This window comes from Mobula birostris, chromosome 6 (genome assembly GCF_030028105.1).
Source record: "Mobula birostris isolate sMobBir1 chromosome 6, sMobBir1.hap1, whole genome shotgun sequence".
NCBI classification, from domain to species: Eukaryota; Metazoa; Chordata; class Chondrichthyes; order Myliobatiformes; family Myliobatidae; genus Mobula; species Mobula birostris.
The window spans coordinates 118060707-118074079 of NC_092375.1; the positions used below are offsets into that span (position 1 = coordinate 118060707).

At 42.3% G+C, this 13373-nt stretch overlaps 2 protein-coding genes across 2 annotated transcripts in view; one reads left to right on the forward strand and one right to left on the reverse strand.

The window, feature by feature from the left end:
* Window positions 1-13373, forward strand: part of tmem169b (transmembrane protein 169b) — a 462028-nt gene that overhangs the window by 396222 nt on the left and 52433 nt on the right. The gene's annotated exons all lie outside the window — the stretch shown is intronic.
* The window catches only part of xrcc5 (X-ray repair complementing defective repair in Chinese hamster cells 5), a 111576-nt gene that overhangs the window by 73941 nt on the left and 24262 nt on the right, over window positions 1-13373 (reverse strand). Inside the window, exons 4-5 of the mRNA XM_072261142.1 lie at window positions 8647-8695; window positions 6770-6892 (exon numbers count right to left, since the gene is read on the reverse strand). Coding sequence (XP_072117243.1) covers window positions 6770-6892; window positions 8647-8695 — 172 coding nt within the window. The remainder of the gene's footprint in view (window positions 1-6769; window positions 6893-8646; window positions 8696-13373) is intronic.

Sequence of the window (13373 nt, forward strand, 5' to 3'; positions counted from 1 at the left end):
GAAACTATAGACCTGTTAAGCCTGACATCAGTGGTTGGGAAGTTGTTGGAATTGATTGTTAGGGATGAGATTACGGAGAACCTGGAGGCACATGACAAGATAGGCCAAAGCCAGCATAGTTTCCTGAAAGGAAAATCCTGCCTGACTAACCTACTGCAATTTTTTGAGGAAATTACAAGCAGGGTAGACAAAGGAGATGCAGTAGATGTGGTGTACTTGGATTTTCAGAAGGCCTTTGGCATGGTGCCACACATAAGGCTGCTTAGCAAGATAAGAGCCCATAGAATTACAGGGAAGTTACTAGCGTGAGTGGAGCATTGGCTGGTTGGCAGAAAACAGAGAGTGGGAATAAAGGGGTCCTATTTTGGCTGGCTGCCGGTTACCAGTGGAGTTCCACAGGGGTTGATGTTGGGACTGCTGCTTTTAACGATGTATGTCAATGATTTGGACTATGGGATTAATGGATTTGTGGCTAAATTTGCCGATGATACAAAGATTTATGGAGGAGCGAGTAGTGTTGACTAATCAAGAACCCATCAACCTCTGCCTTAGATATACCCAATGACTTGGCCTCCACAGCCACCTGTGGCAATGAAATCCACAGATTCACCACTCTCAGGCTAAAAAAATTCCTCCTCATCTCTGTTCTAAATGGACATCCCTCTTTTCTGAGGCTGTGCCCTCTGGTACAAGACTCCCCCATCATAGTAAATATCCTCTCCACGTACACTCTATCCAGGCCTTTCAACATTCAATGTTCAATGAGATCTCCCCTCATTCTTCTGAATTTCAGTGATTACAGGGTTAGAGCCACCAATCTGGCCACATTACCCTTTTATTCCCAGAATCATTCTCAAGAACCTCCTCTGAACCTTCTCTACTATCGACACATGCTTTGTTAGATAAGGGATGGGCCCAAAACTGCTCACAATACTCCAAATGAGGCCTTACCAGTGCCTTATAAACCCTCAACATTACATCCTTGCTTTTATATTCTAGTCCTCTCAAAATGAATGCTAATATTGCATTAACCTTCCTCACCATAGACTCAACCTGCAAATTAACCTTTAGGAAATCTTGCATGAGGATACTGAGCCCCTTTGCACCTCATATTTTTGAATTTTCTCTCTATTTAGAAAATAGTTGCTTTCATTTCTTCTACTGAAGTGCATGACCATACACTTCCTGACACTGTATTCCATCTGCCACTTCTTTGCCAATTATACTTATTTAAGTCTTTCTGCAGCATCCCTGCTTCCTCAAACTACCTGCCCCTCCAGCTATCTTCATATCCTCTGCAAACCTGAGCACCAAGCCATTAATTCCATCATCCAAATCATTGACATGTAATGTTAAAAGTGGTCCCAAAACAGACCCCAGTTAAACACCACTAGTCAATAGCAGCCAACCAGAAAAGACTCCCTTTATTCCCGGTCTTTGCCTCATGCCAATCAGCCAATCTTCTATCCACGGTAGTATCTTTTCTGTACTACCATGGGCTCTTAACTTGTTAAGTAGCCTCATGTGTGGCACCTTGTCAAAGGCTTTCTGAAAATTCAAGTACACAACATCCAACAATTCTCCTTTGTCTGTCCTGCTTGTTATTTCTTCAAGGAATTCCAACAGAATTGTCAGGCAAGATTTTCCCTTAAGGAAACTATGATGACTTACAGCCTATTTTATCAAGTGCCTCCAAGTACCCTGAAACCACATCCTTAACAATCGATTCAAACATCTTCCCAACCACTGAAGTCTGACTAACCAGCCTATAATTTCCTTTCTTCTGCCCTTCTCCTTTCTTGAGTTCAGCGACATCTGGGAATTTTCCAGTCCTCTGGAAACATGCCAGAATCTATTACTTCTTGAAAGATCATTACTAATGCCTCCACAATCTCTACAGCCACCTTTTTCAGAAACTTGGGGGGGTAGTCCATCTCATCCAGACGATATATTTATCTTCAGACCTTTCAATTTCCCAAGAATTTTCTCCCTAGTCGTGTGGCGCGTGGCCAAGTGGTTAAGGCGTTGGACTAGCGATCTGAAAGTCATGAGTTCAAGCCCCAGCCGAGGTAGCGTGTTGTGTCCTTGAGTAAGCCACTTAACCACACAATGCTCCAGTTCACCCAGCTGAAAATGGGTAGTGGCAAAATGCTAGGGGTTAACCTCGTGATAGACTGGTGTTCTGTCTGGGGTGGGGAGTCTTGTATCCTCATTGGCTTCACGCCACGGAAACCAGCATAAGCACCAGCCTGATGAGCCTATAAGGCTCGGGACAGACTTTAACTAACTTTTTCTCCCTAGTAATGGCACCTTCATTCATTTCTGCCCCCTGACACCCTTGAACTTCCCGGCATACTGCTAGTGTCTTCCACAGTGAATAGTAATACAAACTACATATTCGGTTCATCTGCCATTTCTTTGTCCCCCATTACTACCTCTCGAACATCATTTGCCAGCAGTCTGATATCTACTCTTGCCTCCCTTTTACTGTTTATATATCTGAAGAAAATTTTGGTCTCCTCTTTAATATTATTGGCTAGCTTACCTTCGTATTCCATCTCTTCCAAATTTATGACTTTTTAGTTGCTTTCTGTTAGTCTTTAAAAGCTTCCCAATCCTCTAACTTCCCAGTAACTTTTGCTCTATTATATCCCCTCTCTTTGGATTTTATGCTGTCTTTGACTGCCCTTGTCAGCCACGGTTATGTCATCCTGCATTTAGAATACTATTACTTCTTTGGGATGCATCTATCCTGTGACTTCTTAATTGTTCATAGATATTCAAGCCATGGTGGTTCTACTGTCATCCCTGCTAGCGTCCCCTTCCAATCAACTTTGGTCAGACCCTCTCTCATGTCTCTGTAATTCCCTTTACTCCACTAATGTATTGATACATCTGACCAGCTTCTCCCTCTCAAATTGCAGGGCGAATTCTATCATATTATGATCACTGTGCTCTAAGGGTACCCTTTCCTTAAGGTTTCTAATCAATTCCACTTAATTGCACAACGCCCAGTCAGAATAGCTGATCCCCTAGTAGGCTCAACCATGCACTACTCTAAAAATCTACCTTCTCCAAATTCCCTATCTAGGCATATGACCATAAATACTGGGTCTACAGAGTCATAGAGAAGTACAGCACAGAAGCAGGCCCTTCAGCCCATCCAGTTCATGCCGAGCTATTTAAACTGCCTACTCCCATTGACCTGCACCACGACCATAGGCCCCCATACCCCTACCATCCATGTATCTATCCAAACTTCTCTTAAACGTTGAAATCAAACTCACATGCAGCACTTGTGCTGGTAGCTCTTTCCACACTCGCACAAACTTCTAATGAAAAAGTATCCCCTCATGTTCTCCTTAAACTTTTCACTTTTCATCCTTAACCCATGACCTCTAGTTGTAGTCCCACCCAGCCTCAGCAGAAAAAGCCTGCATGGAAAAACCCTATCTATACCTCTCATAATTTTGTACGCCTCTATCAAATTACCTTTCAATCTTCTACATGCCAAGGAAAAAAGTCCAATCTTTTCATATATCTTGGGTGCTCTAGACGCGGCAAGGAAGACTATCAAAGCTTGCAGCGGGATCTGGACAGCTGGAAAAATGGGCTGAAAAATGGCAAACAGAATTTAATGCAGACAACTGTGAGGTGTTGCACTTTGTTAGGACCAATCAGGCTAGGTCTTACACAGTGAATGGTAGGACACTGAGGAGTGTGGTGGAAGAAAGGAACCTGGGAACACAGGTCCATAATCATTGAATGTGGCTTCACAGATTGACAAGGTCATAAGCATTGGCTTTTAAAGTAGTGAGTACAGGACTGCCAACTTCAACTGTCTGTTGAAGTTGTACATAATATTGGTGAGGGCTAATTAGGGGTATTGTTTTGGTCACCTACAGACCGGAAAGATGTAAATAAGGTTGAAAGCGTAGAGAGAGAATTTACAAGGATGTTGCAGGGTCTGGAGGACCTGAGTAGACAATATCCACTGCCTTGCCTTCAACAACTTTCCTGGTAACTTCCTCGAAAATCTCTGTAAGATTGGTTAGACACGACCTAACACACATGAAGTCATGCAGATTATCCTTAATCAGTCCATGTCTATCCAAATACTCATATATCAGGTCCCTTAGAATACCTTCCAATAACTTTTCCACTATTGATGTCAAGCTCACTGGTCTATACTTTCCCAGTTTATTTTTAAAGCCTTTCTTAAACAGAACAACATTGGCTATCCTCCGATCCTCTGGTACCCCACCTGTCACTAAAGGAGACTTAAATATCTCTGCTAGGGCCCCGGCAATTTCTGCACTTGCCTCCTGTAGGGCCCGAGGGACAAGTTTGTTAGACCCTCACGATTTAGCCACCCTAATTTGCCTCAAGCCAGCAAACACCTCCTCCTCTGTAATCTGTATAGGGGCCATGAAGTCGATGCCATTTTGTAAGCAGAACAAGTGCTACACATGCCCTTACACTTCCTCCCTTACCACCATTCAGTCCTTCCAGGTGAGGCGACACTTCACCAGTGAGTCAGCTGGGATGATATACTGTGTCCGGTGCTCCCGATGTGGCCTTCTATATATTGGCGAGACCCGACGCAGACTGGGAGACCGCTTTGCTGAACACCTACGCTCTGTCCGCCAGAGAAAGCAGGATCTCCTAGTGGCCACACATTTTAATTCCACATCCCATTCCCATTCTGACATGTCCATCCACAGTCTCCTCTACTGTAAAGGTGAAGCCACACTCAGGTTGGAGGAACAACACCTTATATTCCGTCTGGGTAGCCTCCAACCTGATGGCATGAACATTGACGTCTCTAACTTCCGCTAATGCCCCACCTCCCCCTCGTACCCCATCCGTTATTTATTTATATACATACATTCTTTCTCTCACTCTCCTTTTTCTCCCTCTGTCCCTCTGACTATACCCCTTGCCCATCCTCTGGGTTCCCCCCCGCCTCGTCTTTCTCCCTGGATCTCCTGCCCTATGATCTTCTCATATCCCCTTTGCCAATCACCTGTCCAGCTCTTGGCTCCATCCCTCCCCCTCCTGTCTCCTCCCATCATTTTGGATCTCCCCCTCCCCCTTTCAAATCTCTTACTAACTCTTCCTTCAGTTAGTCCTGACGAAGGGTCTCGGCCTGAAACGTCGACTGTACCTCTTCCTAGAGATGCTGCCTGGCCTGCTGCGTTCACCAGCAACTTTGATGTGTGTTGCTTGCCTCACTTCTATAGACTCAGTGTCTGTCTCCTAAGTAATACAAATGCAAAAAATCCATTGAAGATCTCCCGTCTCTTTTGCCTCCACACATGAACTACCATTCTGATCCTCCAGAGGACCAATTTTATCACTTGCAATCCTTTTGCTCTTAACATATCTGTAGAATCCCTTAGGATTCTCCTTCACCTTGTGTGCTAAGGCAACATCATGTCTTCTTTTAGCCCTCCTGATTTCTTTCTTAACTGTTCTCTTGCATTTCTTGTACTCCATAAACACCTCATTTGTTCCTGCTTGCCTATACCTGCAACGCACCTTTTTTTTCTTAACCAAGGCCTCAATATCTCTTGAAAACCAAGGCTCCCTACACCTGTTATCTTTAACTTTTACTTTGACAGGCACATACACAAGCTTTGCATTCTCAAAATTTCACTTTTGGAGTCCTCCCACTTAGTAAGTATACCTTTGCCAGAAAACAGCCTGTCTCAATCCACACACCATTGGTTCCTACTTGGACCATGACCTCTGGCTGTTCACCCTCCCACTTAAGAATGCTCAGGACTCGGTCCAAGATATCATGGGCCCTGGCACCAGGGAGACAACATATCATCTAGGAATCTTGTCTTCATCCACAGAATCTCCTTGTTGTTCACCTATCTAATGAATCCCCTATCACCAGAGCTCACCACATCTCCCCACTTTCCTTCTGAGTCACAGAGCCAGACTCAGTGCCAGAGACCTGATCACTGTGATTGTCCTCTGCCAGGTCATACCCCAACAGTATCTGAAGTGATATACCTGTTGTTGAGGGGGATGGCCACAGGGGTACTCTGCACTGGCTGTTTAATCCCATTCCCCTTTCTGCCTGTCACTCAGTTTCCTGTGTCCTGCACCTTGGGTGTAACTACCTGTATATGTGTCCTATCTATCATTCCCTCGCGAATGATCCAGAGTTCATCCAGTTCCATCTCCAACTCTTTAATGGGGATTGCTAGAAGCTGCAGCTGGATACACTTCTTGCAGGTGTAGCCGACAGGGATACTGGAGGTCTCCCTGCCGTCAACATCCTACAAGAGGAGCATTCCACTATCCTGCCTGGCATATCTACCGTTCCAAACTGAGCAACTATAAAGGAAAAATAATGAACAGTGCGGGAGAAAAATAAAACTCTACCTACAACTTTTTTTTGTCTTCTCTGACTGAAGCCTCTCCTTGTGGAAGCCTTAAAGAGCTTGACCACCCTGATGACGGCTGCACCGAGAAATGGCAGCTCTGCTTGTCCCTGTCTTACTTTCATTTGTTCTTGTGCCAATCCCTTATGCTAATTGGTCGCTGCTCAAAGCTCCAAACTGTTGTGAGTCGCTGCCTTTTCTACGCGATTGATGAACTTGAGTGGGCTACGTCTCCTCACGCTATTGATCCTCAATGCCGGATGTTTGCAAATATCAAGGATTTTGCCTTTCACTTTTTGTTAAGTTCTAGACTAGTCTTGCCAAGGATCAAGCGTACCCCAGAGCTGAAGTGAATGGAGATTGGCACTCACAAGAACTGCAGCGTGATTCCAGCTCTCTTCATGTTGTCTGTAATGATATCCAACTGGTCGGAACTGAAGGGACTGGTCAGATCAGTGAACACTGCAATGTGTAATTTCTCAAACTTCTTCCCCCTGAAAGGCAAAGTGATATTAAACTGATAAAGTGCATTTTTCTTGGGTAAGCTACAGTGATATTATTTCAGAGCCAGAGGTGGGAGAATTAAAATTCCAAACATAAATTAAATTCTGCACATACAGTCCACAAATTAAATACCGTAGCTCTTAGTGGCTGCAAACATTGACACCATTGAGAACGTCACAATAGGAGCTGAAGTAGGCATTTGAGTACATCCTATTGTTCATCAAGACATAACTCATATAACAGTGTAGCACAGCAAGCCCTTCAGCCCATCTTGATTTGGACTAATTAAGCTCATGACACCTTATTACACCTATCGTTCCTACCCACACATGGTCCATTTCCCTTCATCTCTGCATATTCATGTGCTAATCCAAGAACTCCTTTAATTAGCAGGGATTGATAGATTGTTGCATGTTAAATGAATCAAGTGAATTGCAATAGTGCAGTTAAGTGCATTAAGGTTGATGGTGTTTAACTGAGACTCCATACCTGCATATGTTAAGAAAATACCAATATTCACCATAATTTGCATTAAAAAAATTCTCTTTGTTCAATCCTAAATGTCGTACAGCTTATTCTGAGACTGGAGCTCCAAGTTCTGGTCTACTTACCAGAAGAACTATCCTCCTCACCTCCAATCAGCTGAACATTTTAAGAATTTTTAAAAGTTTCCATGACATCATTCTTCTAAACCCAAGGGAATTCAGAAGGGGCTGGTCAAATCAGTGAATGCAGTAACATACGATTTTTCATACTTCATTCCCCTGTTTCACTCTATCTCCTCACACAGCAAACCTTGCATCCTTGCAATCTGTTCTGTGAATTACTGCTCTCATCTCAACCTCTATTTTTTTATGCTTTCTCTCTCAGATTACAATATTCAGCCTTACACCCAGAGTTAATCTCCTGAGAAACACCTTTCTCTTCTTTCATTATCTTCATCTCCTTTTTGAATGTTTTTGAATTCTTTATTTCAGAAGTTTACAGAAGTTCTGTGACTTATATGTAAAATAGGTGGTTCCATCTGCACTTCTTGCTGCCTCAGTAAAGCAGCCAGCATAATCAGAAGACCCCACCCATCCTGAACATTCACTCTCCTTCCGTCTCCCAGCAGACAGAATATACAAAAGCCTGAAAGCATGTATCACCTGACTTAAGTGCATTTTCCATCCCACTGTTTTAAGACCATTAAATGGTCCCCTAATAGGATGAGATGGACTCTTGACCTCAAACAGTTTATTATAGATGAGCACCCTTGTCGCCTATCTGCTCTGTAACTGTATCAGTTCATTCTACACTGTGTTATTGTTTTACTTTGTACCACATCAATGGACTGTTAAAATGAATTATCTGTATGAACAGCATGCAAGACAAGTTTTTCACTGCCCTTCGGTATATGTGATCATAATAAACCAAGTTACTAATGTACAATTTATCAAAAAGATTTTTGGACACCAAGAGAATCAGCTGTGCTGACCAAGCTAGAATGTGGATGAGTAACAATATTGGTTTTAACATTGTGAAATGTGGAGCAGGTTCAAGAGACCACATAGCCTTATCCTTTTCTGTTCCTACAGCAACAATATGCTGAAGGAACTCAGCAGGTCATGCAGCACGTTGGAGGAAATAAATTGGCGCCGTTTTGGGTCAAAGTCCCACTTCAGGACTGGGAGTGGGAAGTTGAGATGGCCAAAGGGAGAGCCGAGAAAGGATCTGACTGAATACCAGTTAGTTGAATACTTACAGGGTCTGTTTCTGAAGCAAGTCCATGCAAACAACCAGGGCATCTAGAACTTTAGGAGAGTTAAGGTTCAAGCATTAACAAAAATAAATTCAGTTTTGTATTAGTAACCGTATCTTATCATAGACAATAATTTAAATCTACCCAGAAACGAGATAAACTAAGGATTGTCAGAACAGCTTCATTAAAGGAAGATCCTGTCTGATTCAGGTCCCAAGGGAGACCAATATCCTTGCGAGCAGGTTTGCAAAAGCTGTTCAGGAGGGTGTAAACTAACTTGGCAGGGGAATGGGAACCAGAGTGTTGGGGCTGATGATGGGGTAGTTGGTTTAAACAGTGCCAGTGTGTCTTAAGACCGCTAGCCAGGAGAGGCTGTTGATTGGGCAAAATTGCAGTCAACAGGATTAGCTGCAATGTAAAAGGGGATCATAATTAAAAAGGTGATGAATACAGGGCCAAAGGTTCTATGAATACACATAGTATATGGAATAGGTAGATCAACTTGTAGCACAGTTACAGATTGACATGAATGACATTGTGGGCATCAGTGTGTCATGGCTGTAAGATTATAGCTGGGAGCTTAATGTTCAAGGATACACATAGTAGCAAAAGGACAGACAGATAGGCTGAGGGGGTGGAGTGCCTCCATTGGTAAAAAAATGAAATTAAATCATTAGAAAGAGGTGACAAAGGATTGGAAGGTGTGGAATCATTGTGGGTAGGGCTAAGAAACTAACTGCAAGGGTAAAAAAAAAAGTCTGATGAGAGTTATATACAGACCTCCAAACAGCAGGAAAGAATGGGCCTACAAATTACAACAGGATATAGAAAATGTACGCCATTTGGATATGGAGGATATATATATATATATATATATAAAAAACGGGATATTGGGATGTTACGATAGTCAAAAGGGGTTTCAATATGTAGGTTGGGAAAATCAAATTGGTGCTCGATCCCAAGAGGGAACATTTGTGAAATGCCTATGAGATGGCTTTTTAGAGCAGTTCATGGTTGATTGGCTATTTTGGATTGGGTGTTGTGCAATGAACCGGAATTGATTAGAGGTTAAGGTAAAGGTACCCTTAGAGGCCAGTGATCATATGACAGAATTTTCCCTGAATTTGAGGAGAAGCTAAAGTCAGATGTATCAGTAATACAGTGGAGTTAAGAGAAATACAGAAGCATGAGAGAAGCTGGCCAAAATTGATTGGAAGGGAATACTAGCTGGGATGACAGTAGAATGGCAGTGGCTGGAACTTCTGGGAGCAATTCAGAAGGCGCAGGATAGATACATCTCAAAGAAGAATACCTCCTTGTGCAATTGGATCCTGGATTTCCTCACTTGCAGACCCCAGTCAGTTTGGATCAGCAAAAACATCTCCTCCACAATCTTCATCAGCACTGGTGCACCACAAGGCTCTGTGCTTAGCCCCCTGCTCTACTTGTTTTACACTTATGACTGTGTGGCTAAGCATAACTTCAATGCTGTATTTAAACTTGCTGATGACACCACTGTTGTAAGCCAAATCAATAGTGGTGATGAATCAGCATATAAGATAGAGACTGAAAAACTGGCTGAGTGGTGCCGCAACAACAATCTCTTACTCGATGTCAACAAGACCAAGGAGATGATTATTGGCTTCAGGAGGAGGAAACCAGAAGTCCATGAGCCAGTGCTCCTCAGGGGATCGGAGGTGGAAAGGGTCAGCAACTTTAAATTCCTCAGTATTCTCATTTCGAAGGACCTGTCCTGGTCCTAGTACATAAATGCACTTACAAAGAAAGAACAGAAGTTTGTGAAGATCTGGCTTAACATCTAGAACTTTTACAAACTTCAATTGTTGTGTGGTGGAGAGTATACTGACTGGGTTCATCACAACTTGGGATGAAAACACCAATACCCTTGTGGAAATGTACTTTACTTGGAGTAACAAAATAGCAGTTTTGTCTGCAACAAAATGGAACCTGTATTGTACCAGAGTGCTTTGCTAATGGTGTTTGTGCAACATTATGTCAATGGAAACTTGAGTATAGGTGACAAATTTCTGAAAGCAGATGCGTTACTGGACGAATGCCAAGTACACTGATTTAGCAGGCAAAAAGAACGTACCCTGACCTTGAACTGACACACAGTAGCTAACATTTGGGTATAAAGGCGTTATTATACTGTCTGTTTTATCAAAGCTATTACTAGCTCTGTGAGGTGATGGTCTTCCCTTGCAGCAAGCAAAATAAATGTACTTATGATTGATCCACTCTGAGTTAACTGTTGTTTGTTATAAGACCTAGTGAAAAGGTGCTCGACAGACCTTGCAAGTCCAAGATTGGATGTTTAGGTATTGGAGTGGATCAAAGGTGACTGCCTGCTCTCAGGGAAACTCCAACAGAGGAGTGATCACCAAAAAGTAAGTTTGTTTTTTTGATCTGTGTGCTTTTTCCAGACAATATCACACACAGGGTTCCATTGCACTTCAAAGCTTTCAAAGGTACATTTAATGTCAGGGAAATGTATACCATATACATCCTGAAATGCTTTTTCTGCACATACGTTCTATACATTGGAATCTGAGTGGATTGAGTGGTTCAGTTTCTCTCTCCGTGATTCCAACACTGACCAGAAACATATGGGTGTCAGTGATTAGATTTGACCAGAAAGAGTGTCAGGGACACACCAGGTTTGACCGGTAAGACTGTCAGGGGTACCTAAGATTTGGCGTCAGGGACATACCGGCACCGGCAAAAAGAGTAAGAGTGGGATTTGTGGAAACTGAGGTCATAAGTTTAATCTCTAGAGGATGCTATAGTGAACAAAAGAAAGAGAAAATACAGTAAGTAGGGTGAGAAAGAGTAGACCAGAAATTGGTACTAATAGGACAACGGGTGTCCTTCCCTGTCCCAAATAAGATGATGGCAGCATTGAATATTACAGGTCACAGTAGAAGAACTGCCCGACCTGGGGACAGGTTTGGAATAAGCTATTCAGAAACTTGAAACTATTGCTTTATGTCACGAACCAAGTATTATGGATTTGGAAGCCTTAATGAGGGAATGGTTAGCCCTCACATTCAAATTTTAAGAGGTCAAATTTCAGGGCTTTCAAGAATACCAGGCCAGGAACCATGCGAAATGAAGAGTTTTATAAAAATATGTATGATGCATTTCCTAAAAATGCTAATTGGCGTAAGATTATGAAGACACAACCAGGCTGAAGTGAATAATATATACAGAATATAGTATAGAATACAGAACAGTATTCAGGACTGCTGAAAGAGCAGGTACGGGACCTACAATTAGTATCACTGCAAATGGTCTTCAGCCCGAATTGCATTCTGTCCTTCCCCAACAGAGGGCAGTTTATTAATGTCCCAAATCAGACCTGGTAGAATTTTGCATAGAAGACTAGGATTTATATCATACCTTTCAACTTTCTCCGGATGTACTTGTAAACTTGTGTAAAATGTGAGCTACTATTTCCTGCTCTTCTGTGGGACTTAATATGTGCATACCAGAGAGCCATTGTGAACTATACTATTTCAGAAAGTCAATCTATTTTGTGTAAGTGGCAGTTACTCAATACACTTATCAAGGAGTTTGGAACATTTTTACGACAGTGCCTTGAAAGCCTCCAGCAAATTCTCTAGATTCTGTTTAGATTTACTACTCGGTAAGTGGCACTGTTACCTTCACGCTACAGCTTATTATAACTTGGCTGGAAATCTTTTCCCAGAGGCTAAAGAGGGGATTGATAGATCATACAAATCAAACATGGTATGCCCCAGGTTTATCACAAGCTGTAAATCAAGTTTGTGAACAATATAGGATATGTATTTTACAAAATCCAGGGAAACCAGTGAAGGTTGAATGATTTCATAAGCCACCCACTGATGGACCACTCATGCACTTACAGATGGATTTTGTACAATTACTTCCATGTGAAGGATGTAAATATGTACTGGTTATTACTGATTTTTTTTTCACGATAGGTTGAAGCACTTCCTTGTGGAAAGAATGATGCAGTTACAGCAGCTAAATGTTTACTGAAGGAAGTCATCCTGAGGTTTAAGATCGCTTGGAAACTGTCTAGCAATAATGGTACCCACTTTACTGGGAAGGTAAAAAAAAAGTATGCAAGGCCTTACAGATTGACTACATTGTAGCTACCATCCTCAGTTGGCAGGCCGAGCAGAAAAGATGACTAGAATGATTAAAATAAAAAAACATAGTAAAATATGTGAGTGATTGAAAATTAGTGAGGCGAGTAGTCTTTTACTAATTGAAAGAAACACTGAACATGCGATAAACTGCAGCATGATAGAAACAATGAAAAGTCGAAAGAGCAAATCTTTGCATTAACTGAATGAGCAAAAGTACACTGTAGTTCAATTGATATGAAGCTCCAAAGAGAACTAAAAACATTAAAGCACAGCTGTGACTTCAAGTGGGTGATCCGGCTAGTGATGCAACTGCTGGTGATCTGCCCAGGGAAACAACTACTTCTGAAACGCGGCCCAAGGAATTGCAGCTCACATAAAACAGTCTCCCTGAATAGCGCCACCATCAGAACTCAGGAGAATTACCGGACTCTGGGAAGAGCAATGCCATCTGAACTCCGAAAAATTACGGGATGGATATGGCATGGACTCTACAGCACCCCCTGGCAACTCGTGTGAGAATGACAGTGATGAAACAAAAAGATTGACAGGAATTTCAGACAAAATTATTGCTAA